Source organism: Dromaius novaehollandiae, chromosome 1, assembly GCF_036370855.1.
Source record: "Dromaius novaehollandiae isolate bDroNov1 chromosome 1, bDroNov1.hap1, whole genome shotgun sequence".
Classification (NCBI taxonomy): domain Eukaryota; kingdom Metazoa; phylum Chordata; class Aves; order Casuariiformes; family Dromaiidae; genus Dromaius; species Dromaius novaehollandiae.
In genome coordinates, this window is record NC_088098.1 from 47,653,314 (window position 1) to 47,671,968 (window position 18,655).

The 18,655-nt window shown below is 36.9% G+C and overlaps 1 protein-coding gene across 1 annotated transcript; it reads right to left on the reverse strand.

Moving 5' to 3' along the window:
* Positions 1–2,519: 2,519 nt before the first annotated feature.
* LTA4H (leukotriene A4 hydrolase) lies at positions 2,520–18,534 on the reverse strand. The gene is made up of 19 exons (XM_026123226.2): positions 18,289–18,534; positions 17,315–17,445; positions 15,112–15,232; positions 14,420–14,488; positions 13,567–13,671; positions 11,493–11,545; positions 10,650–10,722; positions 10,175–10,315; positions 9,945–9,968; positions 8,892–8,962; positions 8,667–8,778; positions 7,546–7,690; positions 7,360–7,463; positions 6,969–7,039; positions 6,308–6,362; positions 5,355–5,450; positions 4,733–4,815; positions 3,385–3,489; positions 2,520–3,048 (listed from the first exon to the last, which is right to left on the reverse strand). The coding sequence occupies exons 1-19, from the start codon at positions 18,445–18,447 to the stop codon at positions 2,928–2,930; spliced, it is 1,839 nt and encodes a 612-aa protein (XP_025979011.1). The 5' UTR covers positions 18,448–18,534; the 3' UTR covers positions 2,520–2,927.
* Between the last annotated feature and the right edge of the window lie 121 nt (positions 18,535–18,655).

The window sequence follows — 18,655 nt, forward strand, 5'->3', positions numbered from 1 at the left end:
CCTTTTCCTGGAAAGGGAAAAGAAACCCATTAGCACAGGAACTTTTTCCAAAGATCATACCAGGTATATAGAAATGAAAGTCTAGGAGCTAGAGTTCATCCATCAAGAAAAATAGACATATAAATCAAAATAAGCTTGAATGCAACTATTCTAAGACCTTAAAGGTATAACAAGAGTTAAGAGTTCTTACTTGAGAGTAGATCATACTAATGAATACCTCCATAAGCGACAAGGCTAGAAGATACTTGCCCCATTATGGACTGGTACCAGCTGCTGGGATTGAAAGGAGACTAGATTATACCCTCGCATCTCTATCCTGAGCAGGATGAAGCAGGCCGGCAGTGTAGGAAATAAGCCTGCTTTGCTCATTCATCCACTGAAATTTGAGAATGTAGTTTTGTATTGTAGATGAAAAAAAGAGAATTCATTCCCTTGCACTCCATTACCTTAAATTTTAAGTTCTGGAAGATGTTGCTATAACGAGTACCAACAAATAGTAGATTATACCTGCACACTTCTGAGCCTCATGCTGCTACACCAAATTTCCTTTGCAGACACAGGCAAAGAGGAAAAGATGTGCAGAGATACAGGTGAGAATGGTGCTAAAATTAAGTTCAGCAATGACCATCTCCACATAGAAGCTGCAGATACCCATATCATTAAAGATAAAACCATAGCGACATATTGGTAGTTCATGCAATCCAAAACATTATTGCTAGCCACCAAAAGGACTACTACAAAGTGCACTCAACTGGGATGAATTATTATAGGAATAAAGTTTTGCTGAAGATTGGCTGAAGTCTCTGTGGGGGTGACAATGCAGAGTGAGACAGTGCTAGTGAAAGGCATGCTTGCCGCTATTTTTGTCCTAGCTCTGAGAGCAAGGAACCAAAACTAGCTGGCAGTCTGAATTCCAACGACTAAATCTAGAGATTATACGTGGGCTTCAACAACAAAAAAACAGTTGCCCCAAAGCAAGTAACATAGCAAACGTTTCTAAAACTAAAGGCAGCAGCTTTCATTGCAATCTGATAGCTTGAACCAAAACCTTTTAAAATCAGATACTCTTTCATCAGACCCTTGTCCTTGCTCATTCAGGTGATGCAGTAGTACAAACCTAATTAGATTTTGGGGGTGAATGAAAGGAACTGTGGAAAGTTATAATCCAAAATACAGAAAAAGTGCTTTTTAATCAGTTTTCAAGTTATCACTCAGAAGAGTAGCAAGAGAGCGAATGGCTCCTTGAATCCTTAATACAAGAAAGCTTTAACAATTTAAGTAGCTCTTTACTCACAAGGGAATTATTAACTATTTTGGTTCAGGAAAAAGTCAACATTTTATTCTATTTCCTAAAGGCTAAGTAGGCACAAATTTCATAAGAAGAATTTAAACTGATTTTTGAGCCTTAATCTCCTAAAGGTTAATTTTTCTCTCATTTTTAATTAAACTACTTAGAAGAGGTTAAGACATAGACAGGTTAGAGTTTAACTGAACGATGCAAGGTGCCTTGAATCAAAGTTCAACAACATATGCTCATGCCTTAATTCATATTAGAATTGCTAACATGAAAAGATAAATCTCCTGCTAAAATAAGTATCTTCTTATAAGCTTATACTAATCAAAACTCAGAAAAGAAGTAAATTGATTGATAGACTCTTCACTCTCATTCTAAGCACTACTCTTAAATCCATTATATTTGGTATTCTTTCTCCTTCAAAAGAACACTTTTTTTTCCTCTGCTACCCCTTAATCTGATGTTATTTCTATTTTAATGGATTTTATTTATGCTAGTTGATAACTTTCATGAAAAGCATTTTAGATGTCATTCTTCTCAAATTCACTTCAAAAAACAACCTATAGATGGCAGTATCATGACAGTTTTATCTAAACCATCAACTACTGTACTTGGACTGCTGGAACAATTACAAAGACCCCCAGTCTTTCTGGGTTTTGAGATCCTTCTCTCTTCATTGTTATATTGGTGTAAGTGGTCATGCTAGAACTGCTTAACAAATGAAAATATAAAACAATATTCAAGTCAAATCTGTGATGAAAAGATTTGAGCTTTAGTTCCCCCCCCCCAATAATTGGAATTTTTAAAAAATATAAAGTGGGTTGAAATAATTTAAATAAGCCACTTAAAAGCATAGCAAGATCTTACCTCTGAGGTTTGGTAAAAACCCCAGCTTTGTTAAGAAAAGCAAATAAGGTATTTCAGCCAACTCAAAGTATTAGTGCACTGCATAGGCACCAACAAGAATACTGAAGTAAAACCATCATGTTGTGATTAATGTGAGGAATTGGCTAATATTGCAAGGCCATGACAAATTGGGCTAGAATGAAATTTTGCTCAAATACTAGAATGCTGTGATTCATTCAGGTCTTCATAATCTTTTTGGACCCGTAGTATTTTACATCACATGAAAACACATGAAAAATCTCTGCCGCAACATAGAAAAGTAAATATGATAAAATTATTTTGGTACTTTTTTGTACAGATCCATACAAAGACAAATAGATTGAGCAATAAAAAGATTTATTATTTTTTAAGTCTTCAGACACTTGGGAGTTTCAACCGTATGTTGCTATGAAAAAGAAAGCTGCGCACAAAGAGGGACACCATCTACCAATTTTCCACATCTTTAAATTCCACATAGTCAACAAAAATGACTGCATCTCAGAATAGCTTTGTATTTTAAAAATTGACTATAACAAAATCATTCTCACAATTCCATAGATTTAGTGATTTTGCAGTTTCACTTGAAGGTGCAGAATAGAAAACTTGATTTGGAAGGTTCATTTTACACTAAATCAGTACAAAAGCAGCAGAATGTTTTATGGGATAATCAAGCACACATATCAGCACAGTTTGCAGGATCAGTCTTTTCTTTTTTTCCCCAGAAATAAGAACATTTCAAAGAAATTTGTCACTGATCCTGTTTCAAGTCTTTGCCCACGAGCATTGAAGTGACGGGGTGCATACAAGCTCTCTGCTCCAGAAATGTCTTGACAGCCAGATCTCGGGACTTGTCAAAACTGTAGAGGTCCCTGTAAAAATCCAGTATCACAAAAGTCAATGAAAAAATAGTTCAATGTGGATTTTCTCAAAGCTCTACTTTTCCCTTGAAATCTTCATATTAAGATACATAGTGAGAGACTAAACTTTCCTTGATTAAAAAAAAAGATAATCAAATAGTGGAAAGCTATTCTGAAGATTATCGTGTCCAAACCACACAGAAAATTCTGTATTACAACACTTACTTTAAAGGGTTATGTACTTATGTAAAAGTATATCAAGTATTATACACTCCAAATACTAAGAGTGCCAAAAACGTGAGCTCCTACACTTTGAAGATTACTTTTACCTTTGAAGATTACTTTTACCTGAACAAGGGTCGAGTAAACTTCATCCTGCCTTGATCAGTAGCCATTTTTAGAGCCAGAGGAATGGCTTCTTCCCACTTGGCCTGGATGCAGAGGCGCAGCCATCTGGAAAAAAAAAAAATACATTTTTATTTCTCCTTCATTTTCATTTACAGCAGTTAGTCACCTTATGATTCTGCTTCCACAAACACTCACTGCTCTGCTGTTTAACCATAGGAAGAGGAGTCTACCATAAATTCCATATAAAATACTTAGTGTCTGAATGGCTTATTAAAAAAGTGGACTTTGTTCTAAAAAATAGGAAAAAAATGCTTCAAAGTTTCTCCAAAGTAATACAATTTATTTTTTCTGCAACTATGTATTTCTCTTATATTACAGTAGTGTCCAATTGCATCATTCAGGATTTGAGCTCAATTATATAGCAATCATTACATTTGACCAAGTCATTAAAAAAAAAAACCTCACCAGCACGGGCACATGCTTATCATTTTGTTTTAAAAGAAGAAATTATCTTGTTATGAGAACCACGAACTATACTGTGTGCTTAAAATATTGACAGGTTTTGTGATAGGAAACAAAGAAATGTAAAAGGCAAGGCAGACTAATCTTTGCTATTGCAAATATATCAAAGTATGCAACAGTAGCAAGATATGCAATTCTTCAAGCTATTAGTAAAGATTACTTTTGTCCTCAACAATACATTTTTTTCAATTCCCAAATGATGTGTTTTAAGAGTATGTAAATACAAAATAGAAGAATTTAGGTACAAGAATTATAAACTCAAACCATTTGGCTACAAGCATATCCTCTTTGTTTAGAAACTTCCTCGGAAATTTAATGTTTTGGAGGCTTTGTGATAACAGGCATTGAAACTTAACAAAAAATTTCCAGGTTGTGCTGAAGAAATACGGGGATATTAACATAAGAAGAACTCAGTAGGCCACGCCAGAAGATCTGTTCCTGATCAAACATTGACACGATCTTTCAAGCATCTTCCTCGAGCCACAGAGGGGCCTCACTATTGCATTATCCAACACCACCCCCAAACACTAAGGTATCAAATCATCGGGTTCCCTTGCAAGCATGACAGATGAGAATCTAGCAAAGCTAATCCACTGCTCACTTTGAGCTCTTCTGCATGACTATATTTAAATAATTTACCCAATTCATAATTAACAGAACATTGCTCTCTAGTAAGCATGCTTACACATGTATATATAAAAAAGTAACAGCTTTGCTGAACATCAGCTGATTAAAAAGAGTATGTCTTCAGTTATTTATGAAGCAGGACAATTTGTTTTATGAAAGCATTTAAGATTAGAAAAAAAATGTCCCTACTAGAACAAACCTGAATCTTATTTCAGAATTGGTTATAGCATTGAAGTTGTATACTTCCTGCATTCGTTTCACATGCGACACTGGAAGCGGTGCCTAAAAAAAGGAAATTGCAAAGTCAGAATAAGCCAGATGTACACCTCAATCCATGTACTTCAAAACACAAACAAGCTCTTGAAAGAAGACTGATGCTACAAAAGATAGAATTAAAAGCTTACTATGATAAATATTTGTTCCTTTCACTCTCTCATAGTATTAGGAAAATGGCAAAGAATAAACATGGGTGTTCGCAAATTCACATCCAGCACTACCAGAACATTCAAAACTTGAAGTTCTTTCATTCAGTTTTATCTGTAGCTAATTTAAATGACACAAATGTCAAATACAGACAAATTCAAGCACCTTCTAATTTTCTTTTCACCTTCCAATCCAAAGTACTGCATATGTTGCTCATCAGGCAAAGAACCAAACTTTACCAGGGAGGCATGGCTGAAAGTTTTGGTGACTATCCAAGGTGAGAGCCAGTTATTTTAGCAAGATTAAAAGAACACAGACAATTTACTTCCAAAGCACATTCGGGCTTCTGTGCCTGCTTTTGAAATATCAGAATCAGATTACACCAGGCATGCATTTACCTCCAGAAGCAACAGTGCCAGGAACTCAATCAACTGATGAGATGACATTCCCTTCAGGTCTGCTGAGTTGAATGAGCACAAATCACTCTCTTTTGCCTAAAAAGAGAACAGTCATTTAAGTTTTTAATAGGTATTTCAATGCACAAAATGGTTTTTTTGTGTTTGGACATCTGCATTTACTTTTGAGACATTTCACGTAAAAAGGTACTGATTTGTGATATCCAAAACTGCACAAATACAAGATTCTAAAGACAAAATATGGGGGGTAAGCTACTATATGAAGTTTGGTATTCTTCACTTAAATTTTCACTTGCTTTTTCCCCACTGATCTGTTAAAGTTCCCACTGATATTTCTGTTAACTTTAAGTGAAAAAACAAATACTTTTTCTACAAAAAGTTACACTGAGAAGAAGAAAATTAAAGGTAACATTCTGGGACAGTAAAAAGCCATGAAACTAACAAAAGGAACATATGTGGAATTCTCTATTAGTTGTATGAATTTTCTGGTTAAAATTGTATGGTATTAGTTGCTTACTGTGATGCATATATTTTAGGTTTTGATGAGAAATACATACTAGCTCCATTATAACGTGGGGCAAGTACTGTTAATACAATGTAATCAGTAATGTAGAGATACCTTGGCATTTGTTTTTAATCAAAATATGAAAGCTGTAATATTAGCCTTTCAAAAAGAATAATCTCAGCCTAGTTATGTATGCATAACACAAAGCTGGCTGTGTGCCTTGTTAAAATATGCAACCCATTTCACACACAGAAGCAAATCCACAGACTACGATGAAAGGCTACTCTATGAAATGCAAAACCCCTGGCAGCAATACCATCACGATAAAATACTCTCAGCAAATGATAGACTTCAGATGAGAATGGCTCACTTTGTACAAAGAAAACTAGTTTTGCAAGATAGACCTCAGAAGAATGCCTTAACCACTCACTTTGATCCATCTTTGGCTCAAGGCAACACAAGCATTTGCTAGTGTCATATCATATCTGTCAAAGATGAGAAACAAAGAATCACACTCTGGAAACACAAATAGCTCCTGTAACATTTTCACAAGAATGCTTAGGAATTCTTTTCAAATGGCTGCACATTTGTTCATTATAGGCTCCAACTCAATATTGCAACACAATTCACAAAAATCTATTAGTATGAAATACATTTCTGTGTTTTCATTCCTCACAGTAATCACAAGCATTTTGTACATAGGCAACGCTGTCCCTTGATCCCATATACTCCTGTCCTAAGATGATGGATATTTCTGAGCATACACAATGTCTAATTGTACATGTATTATAGCCTGCAGCTGGAAATAAAATATTCTTGTAACACTCAGTTGGAAAAAAAAAAAAAAAACTTCCATGGCAACTTTCAAAGCGAAATGAATTTTCAATGGAAAAAAACTGAAAATACTAACAGCAACATTTTTTCCCCTATGTACATATATATCAATTTCTACAAAGTGCCAGGACGTTTTCTCATGAAACGTGTGTGGGAAAACTTTCACCCTGTTTACAAACTGTTACGTGACTGTATGAAAAATTATGTGGAATCAGGAGAAGGAAAAGACAAACTATAAAAGACAACAGCATACTTACGTAGGTTTCACTGGTGGCATTCCTGGAGCGTGCAGCCAGGAGTTCCAGTCAACTTTATCAAGAACATCTACCTACAAGCAACACAAATCCTTATTCAATTTAGAATGTAATTTTTAGAGAAAAACATACCCTATAAAAATTAGTTTCAATCTTTGGGTTTTTTTTAAACATCCCTCCAACGAAGCTGAAGAATCCTATTAAAATATTCTCTTTTGGAAAAGGTACATCACAATGCAAATCCATCATAGCAAGATTTCAGACTACGTCACGTAAAGATCACTAAATAAAGAGCAGAAAGATAAAGGACAGGTCCTTATAGAAGGTAATTCCTGAGCTATGCCACAGTTTCACATAAAAGGTTTCAATCACTTAGTTTTAAATATCACCCAACCTTATCCTTGAAGTAGGAGTACAAAGACTTCTTCCAGTCCTCAGTTGTTATGCTCTTATAAGCAAACTGCTGAATGTAAGCCTTCAAGAAGCCAATGAAGATATCTAACAGTAAAAACAAACAACTGTTTCAGTGTTTGAAAATAAAATATGAAAGAATAAAATGTAAAGTCTGACTAACACTTACCTGGTCCTCCGAGAAGTTGTTCAAGGTGAAAAAGCAAAGCAAAGCCTTTCTCATATGGAACAGATGAATAGGCAGTATCAAGATCTACTTCATTCAGATCAGGGACGAGGTTAGTTATAGGATTTGTTTCTCCAAGAGTATTTATCTGCGACACAGACATAAGAAAATATATTCATCCGGAAAGGCAAATTTTCTTGCAAATCACTGCTAATCATATCTATAAAGGTATCATCCGTCCTAGACTGAGATGGCCTCATTTTAAAGCATTATCTCTCATTCTTCTTCCCGAAGCTCTGAATTTGCACAAAATTTACTAACCTGTTTTCTCATTTTCTTGTATCAGTGTTTGACACCATGTCAAACAAAGAAGTTGTGATCAATCACCCTGCGCCTCTGTCATTCCAAAGTAGTTAATTACTATCACAGTAATCTTAATCACAAGTGCCTAATGAACTACATATATTTATCCCTTTACTAATAAAATACTTGATTTAAACAGGCAGTATAAAGCATAAAATACAACAAGGAAGCATTCATAGTAAAACAGATAAACTGAGTCATCAAACAAAATGAGAAGAGGCTATGTTATCACAGACTGAAAGTCTGAAATCTAAGCTTAACTATGCTCTCTAACCACTAAATGAAACAACCTTCCTAGACAGGAACAGATGATTAGGAATATACTCAATTATAATGCAATGTGCAGGGGGAAAAAAAATGAGTTACTTGCATTAGGCATTGGAAATTCTGACAGCTGAGAAAACAGTCATGCTTGCAAATAGTTTTGACAAGCTCTCAGCTACTTCCCAGTATATTATCAGTTAATATTGCAGTTTAGTCATACTCTAGAAGAACCAAAAGAGTCTGGAAAGATGTTCATCTTTACAGAACAGCTTAAAACAGTTCAAAAATCTTTATCTATCCTCTGATTGAGCATACCGAGCTATTTACCTTGGGAAGACAACATATGCCTTGGAAACCAAAGCTACTCATTCTCCAAAAAGTGTCAGGAAAGCTGACTAGATACATCTTATTTGTGCAAAACATACGAAACATATCAGCTTTATTTTATTTAGGCTTAATTTTAAACATACAGTTCTCATAACTTTAAAGATAGCTACCGTATTCTGCAGTTCCCTCCAACCTCCTAGGGCTTGAAACTGCCTTAACTGTTCACCAAACAACCGACCACCAATCCTGCGTTCCAGGTATACAGTATGTCCCTCATTTAGCCTGGAAATATATTGATAAAGTCAGTATGGGTAAGATGGCAAAATTAATTTCCTTGATTTCTCTACACATTAATTTTAAAATATATTTTGTATGGCACTCAATATTCTACCTACCAAAAATGCTCCCATGTTTTGTTTGTTACCAAGTTTCCTGTCCAGCTGTGAGAGATTTCATGAGCAATAACCTAAAACATAGAAAACAATGACAGACCTACAGCTCAGACTCCTCTGGAAAATGAACTATCAAATCCCATCAGAAAGGAATAATCATAATGGGATGTTATTTACTGCTCTACATTCTCAAAGCCAACTGATATTCACAGTTCTGTAAACTTATCTATAGAAATTTTATTTAGAGGACTACTATTCTACCAGACCTTCTCCAGAAATAATTTTGAATTTGTGGCCTGCAAGCCATACAGCCAAACTGACTGGCAACAACTCATCCGGTAATATGGTGCATATACTTGTTTATCTGAAATCACATTTACAGAATACTGGATACATGTCAAGTGACAGACTAATATTATTTTCCCACTTAAGCAACTACTGCAGTGCTGGGATGCTCTTTAGAAAAACGAAAAACAAAACACCCCTAGAAGAATAATGACACAATATCCATGTCCAAGTATCCATGTCAAATATTTCAGTATTCTTGTGATAAGACGATATTCATTTTTTGTAGCAGTATATCGGTCTAGTAGAGAGACTAATGAGATTACAACAGCATCCAGAATACTCAACTTTGCAGACAAAGCTAGAACTTAAGTATGATAACTGTACATCGTGCGAGTTCTAGTGACCAAACAGATAGAGATGGACAAGTTTCCTCTAAACAATTTAGATAAGATCAATTTAGTTACGTTTTTAACTTACACTTACAGGGGACAGGAATAAAGTTATTGAGTAGCTGACTGCAGTTAGTTCCCTATGAGTACAGGCACCCATGCCATTTGCACCTGTTCATTACACAAAATAACATCTCCAGTTTTTCTAGAGTTTATTTAGAACTAAAACTCAATTTGTAAGACTTCCTGAGTCACTGCCTTAGTTTTTAACTCACCCAATGAAGAAAAGACCACATTTGCAGATAATAATTACAAAGTAAGTTAAGATGCAAGTTCAAGTTATGTTCTATTTGAAGACATGAACACATTTTGCACTTACACTTGACAGAGATCGATCACCTGCCTACATAAAAAAAAAAAGACAGGGTAGTTATTAGTTCAAGTAAAACTCAAAATGTACCAACTTAATATAGTTTCACATATAACTCTAAAGAAGGCAGAAACACTTACAGTTCTTTCTGGTGGAAAGATTAATCCAGTCTACGGATTAATATCCAAACACTGGAGCAAGCTCGAAGGAAAGGTGACTTTCGGAAGTGTTATACTTACCAATAGTGTTGGAGTTACAAAAGTAAGGCAAGGATTCTCCATGCCACCATAAGGAAAAGAAGGTGGTAAGACTAGCAGATCATACTGTCCCCACACATAAGGTCCTGCTAAATCTTCTGCTGTTTGCAGCATAGCTTCAGCCTGAAACAAGAATTCATCTTAGTTTCTAACAAGACATCTAACTACAAACTCTAAACAAGTTATAAGCTATTGACCAACACCTCATTCTCTCTCAGCCTGGGATGTTCTACATGCCGAATGAGCACAAGACTCTGTATCAACCCTTATTCATCATATTCAACAACAGGTTTGCATTGTGCTAGCGGAACAGCATCTTCTTGGGGGTGGGAAGTAGAGGAAGGAGGGGTACAGATAAAAATAAAATGAACAAAACACTGAAGTATATATAGTCTGTTCCTTTTCCAATACTACAACGAATAGTAATTATACAAAATAATCTTTGTTAATTACCCACCTCAGCAAATTCGTAGGCTGATTTATCCACTAGCTCCTTTTCAGCCCATACCAGTGTCCTTGGGCCAATCTCTCTGTTGAAAGTAAAAGTTCCAGTGAGACACAGTGAACTCGAAGTAATTCTGTGGGAAACTAACATAGAGAGCATAAGGCATTTAACGTGCTTATAAGTAACCTGTGCTGCTGAAGAAACTCATCAGAGAATCTGCGGCTTTTGTTTTTCCTCTCTACTGCCAAAGCAACACTACAAAAACTTTAGAAAACAAAACGAAACGCATACATTCCCTGTTCAGTGAATAAAATAAATATGAAATATATTCACAGATTTTAAAATGTTGTAAAGCACCAATACGAAAGTATTATTCTGGGCTAGACTGACACACATCCTTATTCAGATGAGCAGTGAGGCTGAAGCTGTAATTTTCTGTCTTTTATATGTGACAAAGCTCATCTGTTACTGGATGAAAAAGATACTAGTATCTGAGCTAAACAAAACAAAACAAAAAACAACCACCAACTTGGTGTTTCCAAACAATTTCAAACTCTTCATAGTATTTCTTTTTCTTACAATAAAAGTATTTTTCAATAGAAAAAAGATGCAAGAACAAATCAAGATGCATACATTTTGATAGAAATAAAGAATTCAAAAACATAAATTAAGGAAGGTGCAGTACTGTAGAACAAAATGAGGTTCAGTTCCAGGATGAAAAGAAAGTTAACCACTTACAGATAATTGTTCAATGAAACTATAAGACTGTTAAAAGCTAGAAACACAAGGTCAAGTGACAGAGAGAGAACTTTCTGAATAGCTTTTATAATTATTAGTATTTATACTTTCACTCACCTGCTTTCCAAAGCTCCAACCACTAAAGCAATCAAGTAGCAAGGTATCGGAACCTAATGGAGAACATTAAAAAAAAATTATTTGTAATGCAAGATATCAACACTGCTGATTTAGTCAAAGGAAGAAAGAGAGGTATGTAAATAAAGAAGTATGTACACTATCTCCACAATATCCTGCCCTGCGTTAGAATAAAGGCACCATTTTTATTCCCCAACATGATTTTCCTTTATTTGTGAGAAGCACTTGTTTCAGGGATCTTTCACGCAAAAGCCACAAAATTGTATCATTTCTGTGTGAAAAGAAAAATTCTGCAAATGTAAGAATATACAAAAATGCAGCCAGTTTGGCTAATGTTTTAAAAAAACAGTTAGTTTTCCATACTCATTCCAGAGCCATTAGTACTCATGGAAGGACTCAGGAGATACTGCTCAGATAAAGGACAGTTGTATCACATTAAAAAAATGCAGGAAAAATTTCAGTGAATTGAAGCAAACAGGAAGATTCATGGATACAAAAGATTTAGGAAAACCTGTGTGCAATTTCCATGTTTGAGATTAAAATATAATCAAAATATTTGTTATTTTTATGAAAAAATTCCAAAGCTACAGTATCTTGATAGCAAACCGCTTTCTCCAGTGCTCTGAAAACAAATGGGGATTATATAAACTTGCTAAAGCCCCATTTTAATCAGACAAAATACTGTTCAATAAGTAACTCTTCAAACCATAATTACTTGGAGACAAAACTTTTGATAAAATTTTAATCCACAACTTATTATCACCAAAACATTTTGATATTATTTATTGAAATACTCATATTACCATGTGTGTTTTAGTTTACATATTGAACTATAGAACATACTCTTGAAAGGACTTAAAATAAAGAGGCTCAATAAATCCCTATATTTCGATCCCTGATTTGCTGATATGAAGTTTTGAAATGGCTTCAAATCTCAACAGCTGTCAGTTTATAAATTCATTTCACAGAAGCTGCTCTCCAGTACACTTCTTACCAGCCTGTCCATGCAAGAGCAAAAAGAGATTTTAGAGCTTTAATGGTGTTCTATATTATATTAATCACATGTAATGTAATTTCCACTAGACCAAATTTTGTTATACACTGTACAGGTCCACCAGGTTTATTAAATGTTCATTTCTAGATAACATATACCTCCCGAGAAGCCTTATACACTAGACTAAGAGCAGCAAAAGCTTCTGGCTCTACAGAGCAGGTACAATACTGCATACTGAACAGCTCACAGATAAAAGGTGACAGTGATTTCTCCGTATCCTCTCAAGTTTCACATAACAGCCAAGGCAGTCTAACAGCTGCTACAGTTCAGAGGAGGTTCCACGGTCCCCCGGTCACACAACTCCATCCTGCCTTGCACTCATTCAGCCCCTCAGCAATGCAGATCAGCTTACTAAAACAATTTTTTTTTTTTGCTTATGTAAATTCTTTTGCCAGTTTAGCAAAATGAAGTAGACTCACCAAGAGATCTTAAACAGGAGAAATGGCACACAAGAAGCAGTGGGAACAACAAAGCCAGGAGAGAAAAGTAACACTCCCACGTTAGGAGTGGGGGAGTCATTAAGCTAGCCACACCATTTCATGAAACTTCATCCTAAGAATGCCTCTATTGTCAGAACGCGGTCAACTTCAAGTTAAAAATTGATTCCACTGCTCAGCTTCACTGACAAGTTCCTGGCAAGCTTAAAATTTGCAGGATCTGACTTTCAAAACGCACTCCCATGTTACTAAAGCCCACTCTTTGGTTCCAAGTATAAGAACAGAAGGGTTTAATAGGACTAGCTCCGAGCATACTAACCATTTTCAAACTCCACAGGCTTTCTTGGGAATGCCAAATGACCAGGAAAAATCACTAGCATGTACTGGTTGATTTTCCAGATTTGGAGATTTGTAATACCTGTAACACCTTTTTATAGCAGCAAAGACTCATTACCAGTCATCAGATTTATCGGTGATACAAGAATCATAGTCAAATTGCTCATGAACTGCATGAGTTAGGAATAACACCACCTTAGGCCTCTCTGTACTAGCCTGTAGCACTTACATTCTGACTAAAACGGTATATCTTCCGACTGCTGTCCTCTGGGTCAGGCATCTCTCCATCACGATGAGCACTCATAAGAGCCACCAACTCTTTAGGAACAGATACCTGGAAGAAGGTTATCCAGCTATTAGGAATTCAGTCAGCACAGAGGAGAAGGAAGTCATTTTTCTTTACAGAGCCAGCCACCTTTATTATATAATATAGTAGAAGGTGTTATAGCAAAAAAATAGTCCAGATTTGTTTTGTTGTTGTTAAATTTTCCCTCTCAAATAGCACATAAGGTGTACAGCAAATTTTGCTTTGAAGGCTGGCAATATTTGATTAAGCAAACGGACTCCCTCTGAGAAACAGTCAAAGTTTCACTTCTTTAGATTACTGATCACAATACACATCTCACCTTTTGCTTCCCCAAAACAATTAGACTACTTATACTGATATCGCAAAGATACCACAACTATTCACCAGAGCATAACACTAAAGGCATACAGGGGAATTTCAGTTTATTTCTAAATCCTTGAAGGAAAATCATTTCAAGTATTTCTACTTTATAGCACTTTTTGCTGTTTTACAGTCATACTTTCCTAGTTTAAGTGCGTTTTTCTTTCCAACTCCAGCAGCATTTTTTCTTTCGGAAATAAAGATACATGTGAATGAAGAAAGATACAAAAAATGTAAAAAACCTGGTAAAGCTAGAGAAGTGTCACAAAGAGGATGAGCAGCTTTCAGCTGCTACAGAAAGCTAAAAGTCAATATTCCCTGTTTTCATTTTAGACCACATTCAGGAAGCTACAAAAAAATTCACCCGTTGTTGCAGCAGTCTTTATTTAGATACACATGAGGTAGGTTCATGTACCTCTGCATAGTACGTTAGTTTCACAGCAGGCGTGTCTTGGCAAGGAAGGATGGCTCTACAGTGGGTAGCCTGGAAAAAAGAAAGTCAGAGAAAAGTACATAAAAATCTTTCTTACACAGAGGATTAGAAATATATCATACTAATATATTGGAAATCTGCACAACCCCTACAGAGAATTCATTAGCCACAAACCAGTATCTCCTACCACTTATGACTTGTGGTGATTTTCATAATTAAGGATTTGCTAAAAGAAATAATGGCAGGTAGGACAGATTAATAGCCACATGTGTTGATTGGAATGGACTAGATGTTCTTCAACAGAAATACTGGAGAGGGTACAGCAGTTCTGCAATTATTAAATTGCAAATATATAATAAAATCTCATCAATATCCTGATTTATTACGTGTTTTTATTTATGGCCTTTGACATACACTGTCAGATGTTGTGGGCTATGTCCTTTCCCTTGCTAGCCTTAGTAAAGGTCTTCTCTTGCAGGGAAGAATAGTGGGTTATGTATATTTGTACAAATCAAAACACATAGATACATAGATATACATAAACCCAATACAGGACTGTGCAGCAACATAAAATTCTATGCTGAACAAGGCAACAAATTTCCTCTCCTACCCTTCGAAAACTGAGGGGAACTATAGTGGTATATAACACCTTTAAAAAGAATAGTCAACTCAACCTGACACTGGCTGAAGAGAAATGGATGTTTCTTTCCAGAAGTCTGCTCTGGAGTAAACCACTGGAGAGCTGAAGACTTTGGAGAGCTTTCAAAAGAGATTTCAACGATTGCTTCTTGCCCCCTGTACAACAAAGAATACAGTCAGATAGTTCTGACACGACTCCCGATTATTGCTGAAATTTCTTTACAAACCTTCTGGGAAAACAATAATACTAAGTTTTGCAGCACTGTTTCAAAAGCATTGAAAGAAAGAACAAGTAGCATATTAAAACAACTCTGCCCTTTCAATTATGATATAAGCATAGTAACAATTAGCTATTTTATTTCAATTTTACTGTCTCAAGACACTTCCTCTTTTATTATTTTTACTAACCCTAAATTTCTCCTCTCCTACTGCCCAAGAAGAATTTGGACTTCTTCTTTAAGCTATGAGGACCAGCTAAGTACATATAGTCTTCCCACAACTATTTAACACTAAACACATAAGTATAAAAAAACCTACAGCAACAAGTAGACAAAAAAGAAGACATATAAAGCCTGTATAAGAATACTTGCCATAACATAAGATTTGTGCATTCTGCAAGCCAAAATATTTGAAATTTGCAACTGACGTTAGGTTCTGTAAAGGTGATCCTTAAGCAGAAAAAGATTACTAGAAATAGAAGTTACTGGAAAACCCTACAAACATTAGGGTTAATGAGAAAAATACAAGATGCCCCAACTTTACTTGGGACTCAGGATTCAAGAACTGGTGTTAAGGAAAACCTACCAGCTATGTGCAAGATAGGCACCAACTTGCTAACAAGAGATCACACACACAAAAGATGACACGACAACATGCTTATTTAAAAACAAAATGAAACCATCACTACCACCAAGAGCATGCAGAAATACACGCTTCTGTTATCTGAAAGTTCCAGCAACTCTCTAGAATTAACCACTTAATCGGAACAAACTTCAGCTAAACAGAGAAGCTGGATGCGAGATAAGCTGACCAGGTCTACACATCTAGTTTATAACCAGCATTCCAAAGTACATATTCGACAATAAAAGAAAAAATAACTTCTATCACCGTAAGGCACATATGCTTACTGAATAGTTAAAACTTACAGCTGTAACTCTTAACTTTTTCTATCATTGTTTTATTAAGATTTACATGGAAGACTATAGCTAAGATACAAGATAATAAATTCTTAAGACCAAGACTCATAGCTCCCTATTTGTAACTTTTTTTCTTACAAGGAAATCTAGCAATGAAGAAAACCTGACAGTCAAACAAATGAAACAATTCCCTACGCCTCTGACATTGCCTGTTTGTTCAAGTACTTCATTCTTTCAGGTTCACATCAGACCAAACGTGTTCTCCCAGAAGGGACAGGCAGGATATTCTGTAAGGCTTTCCATTATTGCTTTTATTTAACAAGAATAACAGCTATTGTGTGACATTCTGCTTTCTTCCACGTCACATATTCTTCTAAACTGTATGACATTAAAACAAGGGAACCTCCTTATACAATCACAGGTTTTAGCTTGAGCACATGAGATATCATGGATTTACATCACAGAAAACACACAGTCAAAAGACCATACTGTAATTTGGCAACAACTTTTTATTCCATACAACTTAAAAGAGGTAGCTTATGTTTAGTTCATTCTCCGTCAAGCTGCTAAAACCCAAGTTCCAGTTTTTAGAGACCTGCGCCTCTAGTCAATGTGATAACATTTTTTATTATTTGAAAAGATATTTTCCATCTAACCATAATGGCAATCTGCAGTCCCATGGGAGTGCAGGATCAGTCCTCATATAAAAGGAAGGAAAATAGGGTCTGTAACTGCATATGCTCTCTACTGGAGCAATTCTGAACAAGAGAAAATTGAGGGAGCTGAAGCAGAAGGAAGAATATTACTGATGAGAAGAGCTGGAATAATCGTGAAACGTTCCACACCATTCCGCTACTCAACTCACTTTAGCAAGTCACTTCATAGGTTCTATCAGAACTGGACACAGATACAAAAACTCTCAAAGTTTTGGCTATCTAATGACAGCTAAACATTAAAATACAAGACTGTACATCAAATAAACACACCACTGTAATTACCAAGTAAGTCTCTTCGCCAGCTTTATACAAAGACTTTGCAGACAGAAAGCCCCTTGTATTGCACATTTTGGAAACCCTGTAAAGGAGCAGGCAAAGGTACATACCTCCTCAATTCAAAAGGAAAAGTAATTTCCAGTGGAGTCCCCTTGAAACTGTGCTTTTGTCCAAAACCAAATTTTGCATCCTGTCCATTTACAGTCGCTTTAAATATCTGGAGATCTTTTGTATCCAAGACCTGCAATGAAGCAAATATTACATATGTATTAGAGAGTGTAATAATTAACACAGCATTCATCAAATCTTAAAACAAGTTTATGTGAAGAAAAAAATAAAACAAGTAAAAACAAGAAAATTTAGTAACTGTGTTGACTATTGGGAGTAAATGAATTTTAAGACAGCAGCATTGAACTTAAAACTGGAGGGGAAAAAAAGAGAAAGAAAAGCAACTTGTGACCATGAAAGTTAAAACAAGAGTCTACTAGCTCACAGAGTTGACTTCACGTGGCTACTCTGAAATAAGGAGAAAGATTCAAAAGCCCTTGCCAAGACTTTCATCCTGGAAGGGGCTACTATCAGCCAGGACTTCTGTACAACAGATGATGAATTCCACAACGCAGCACGAGCAGAGTTTTGGTCTTTATTATTAACAGGATGGATTCTTCTAAAAGAGTGAGCGCTAAGCACAGGAGGATTTTATTGGGCTAGCAGAAGAAAAGAACAAGATTTTACTCTGCACATAAAGCTGAAAAGGTTTTGCTTTTATTGGCATTAAAATAGCCGGCATAATAAAAACACGCCAGAAAAAGCCATAAACACAGCTTTCCAACGGCTCCGTTCAACCCTACCCACTCGGCATCAGGCTCCTCGCCATTCATAATGGGGAAATCCCTATTTCTGCTGCTCCCTTTCCCCGTTTATCCCTTCCGCGCGACAAGGGGACAACCCCTCCCCGCCCCGAGAGGAGCGGCAGGGACTTCACCCCGCGGCCGATAGCACAGCCCGGCCTCGCCCGCCGCCGCCCTCGCACGAGGGCCCCGCGCAGGCCGCCCCCGCCGCGGGGTCCCCGCCGCGCTGTTACCAGGCAACGCAGCGCCTCGCGCTCGGCGCGCGCCGTGAGGGCGACGGTGCCCCGCAGCGCCCGCGCGCCGAAGTCCACGCGGCAGCGCAGGTAGAGGTGCCGCGTGAGGCAGCAGGAGGGCGAGGAGAAGGAGCTAACGTCCACCACCGCCGCCGCCATGCCTCCCGCGAGCCGTCTGTCCCGTGCCGAGCGGCCGCCGGCGGCTCCGTGGCCGCCACGCGCCCCGCCCACCGCGGGGAGGGACCGCGCGCGTGCGCGGGCCGCTGGGGCGGGTAGTTCCGCGCTCGGCGGGAAGCGGGAAGGCAGGGCGCAGAGGACTACAACCACCATGGGGCATTGCGAGGAGGAGGCGGGAAGCATGGCCGGG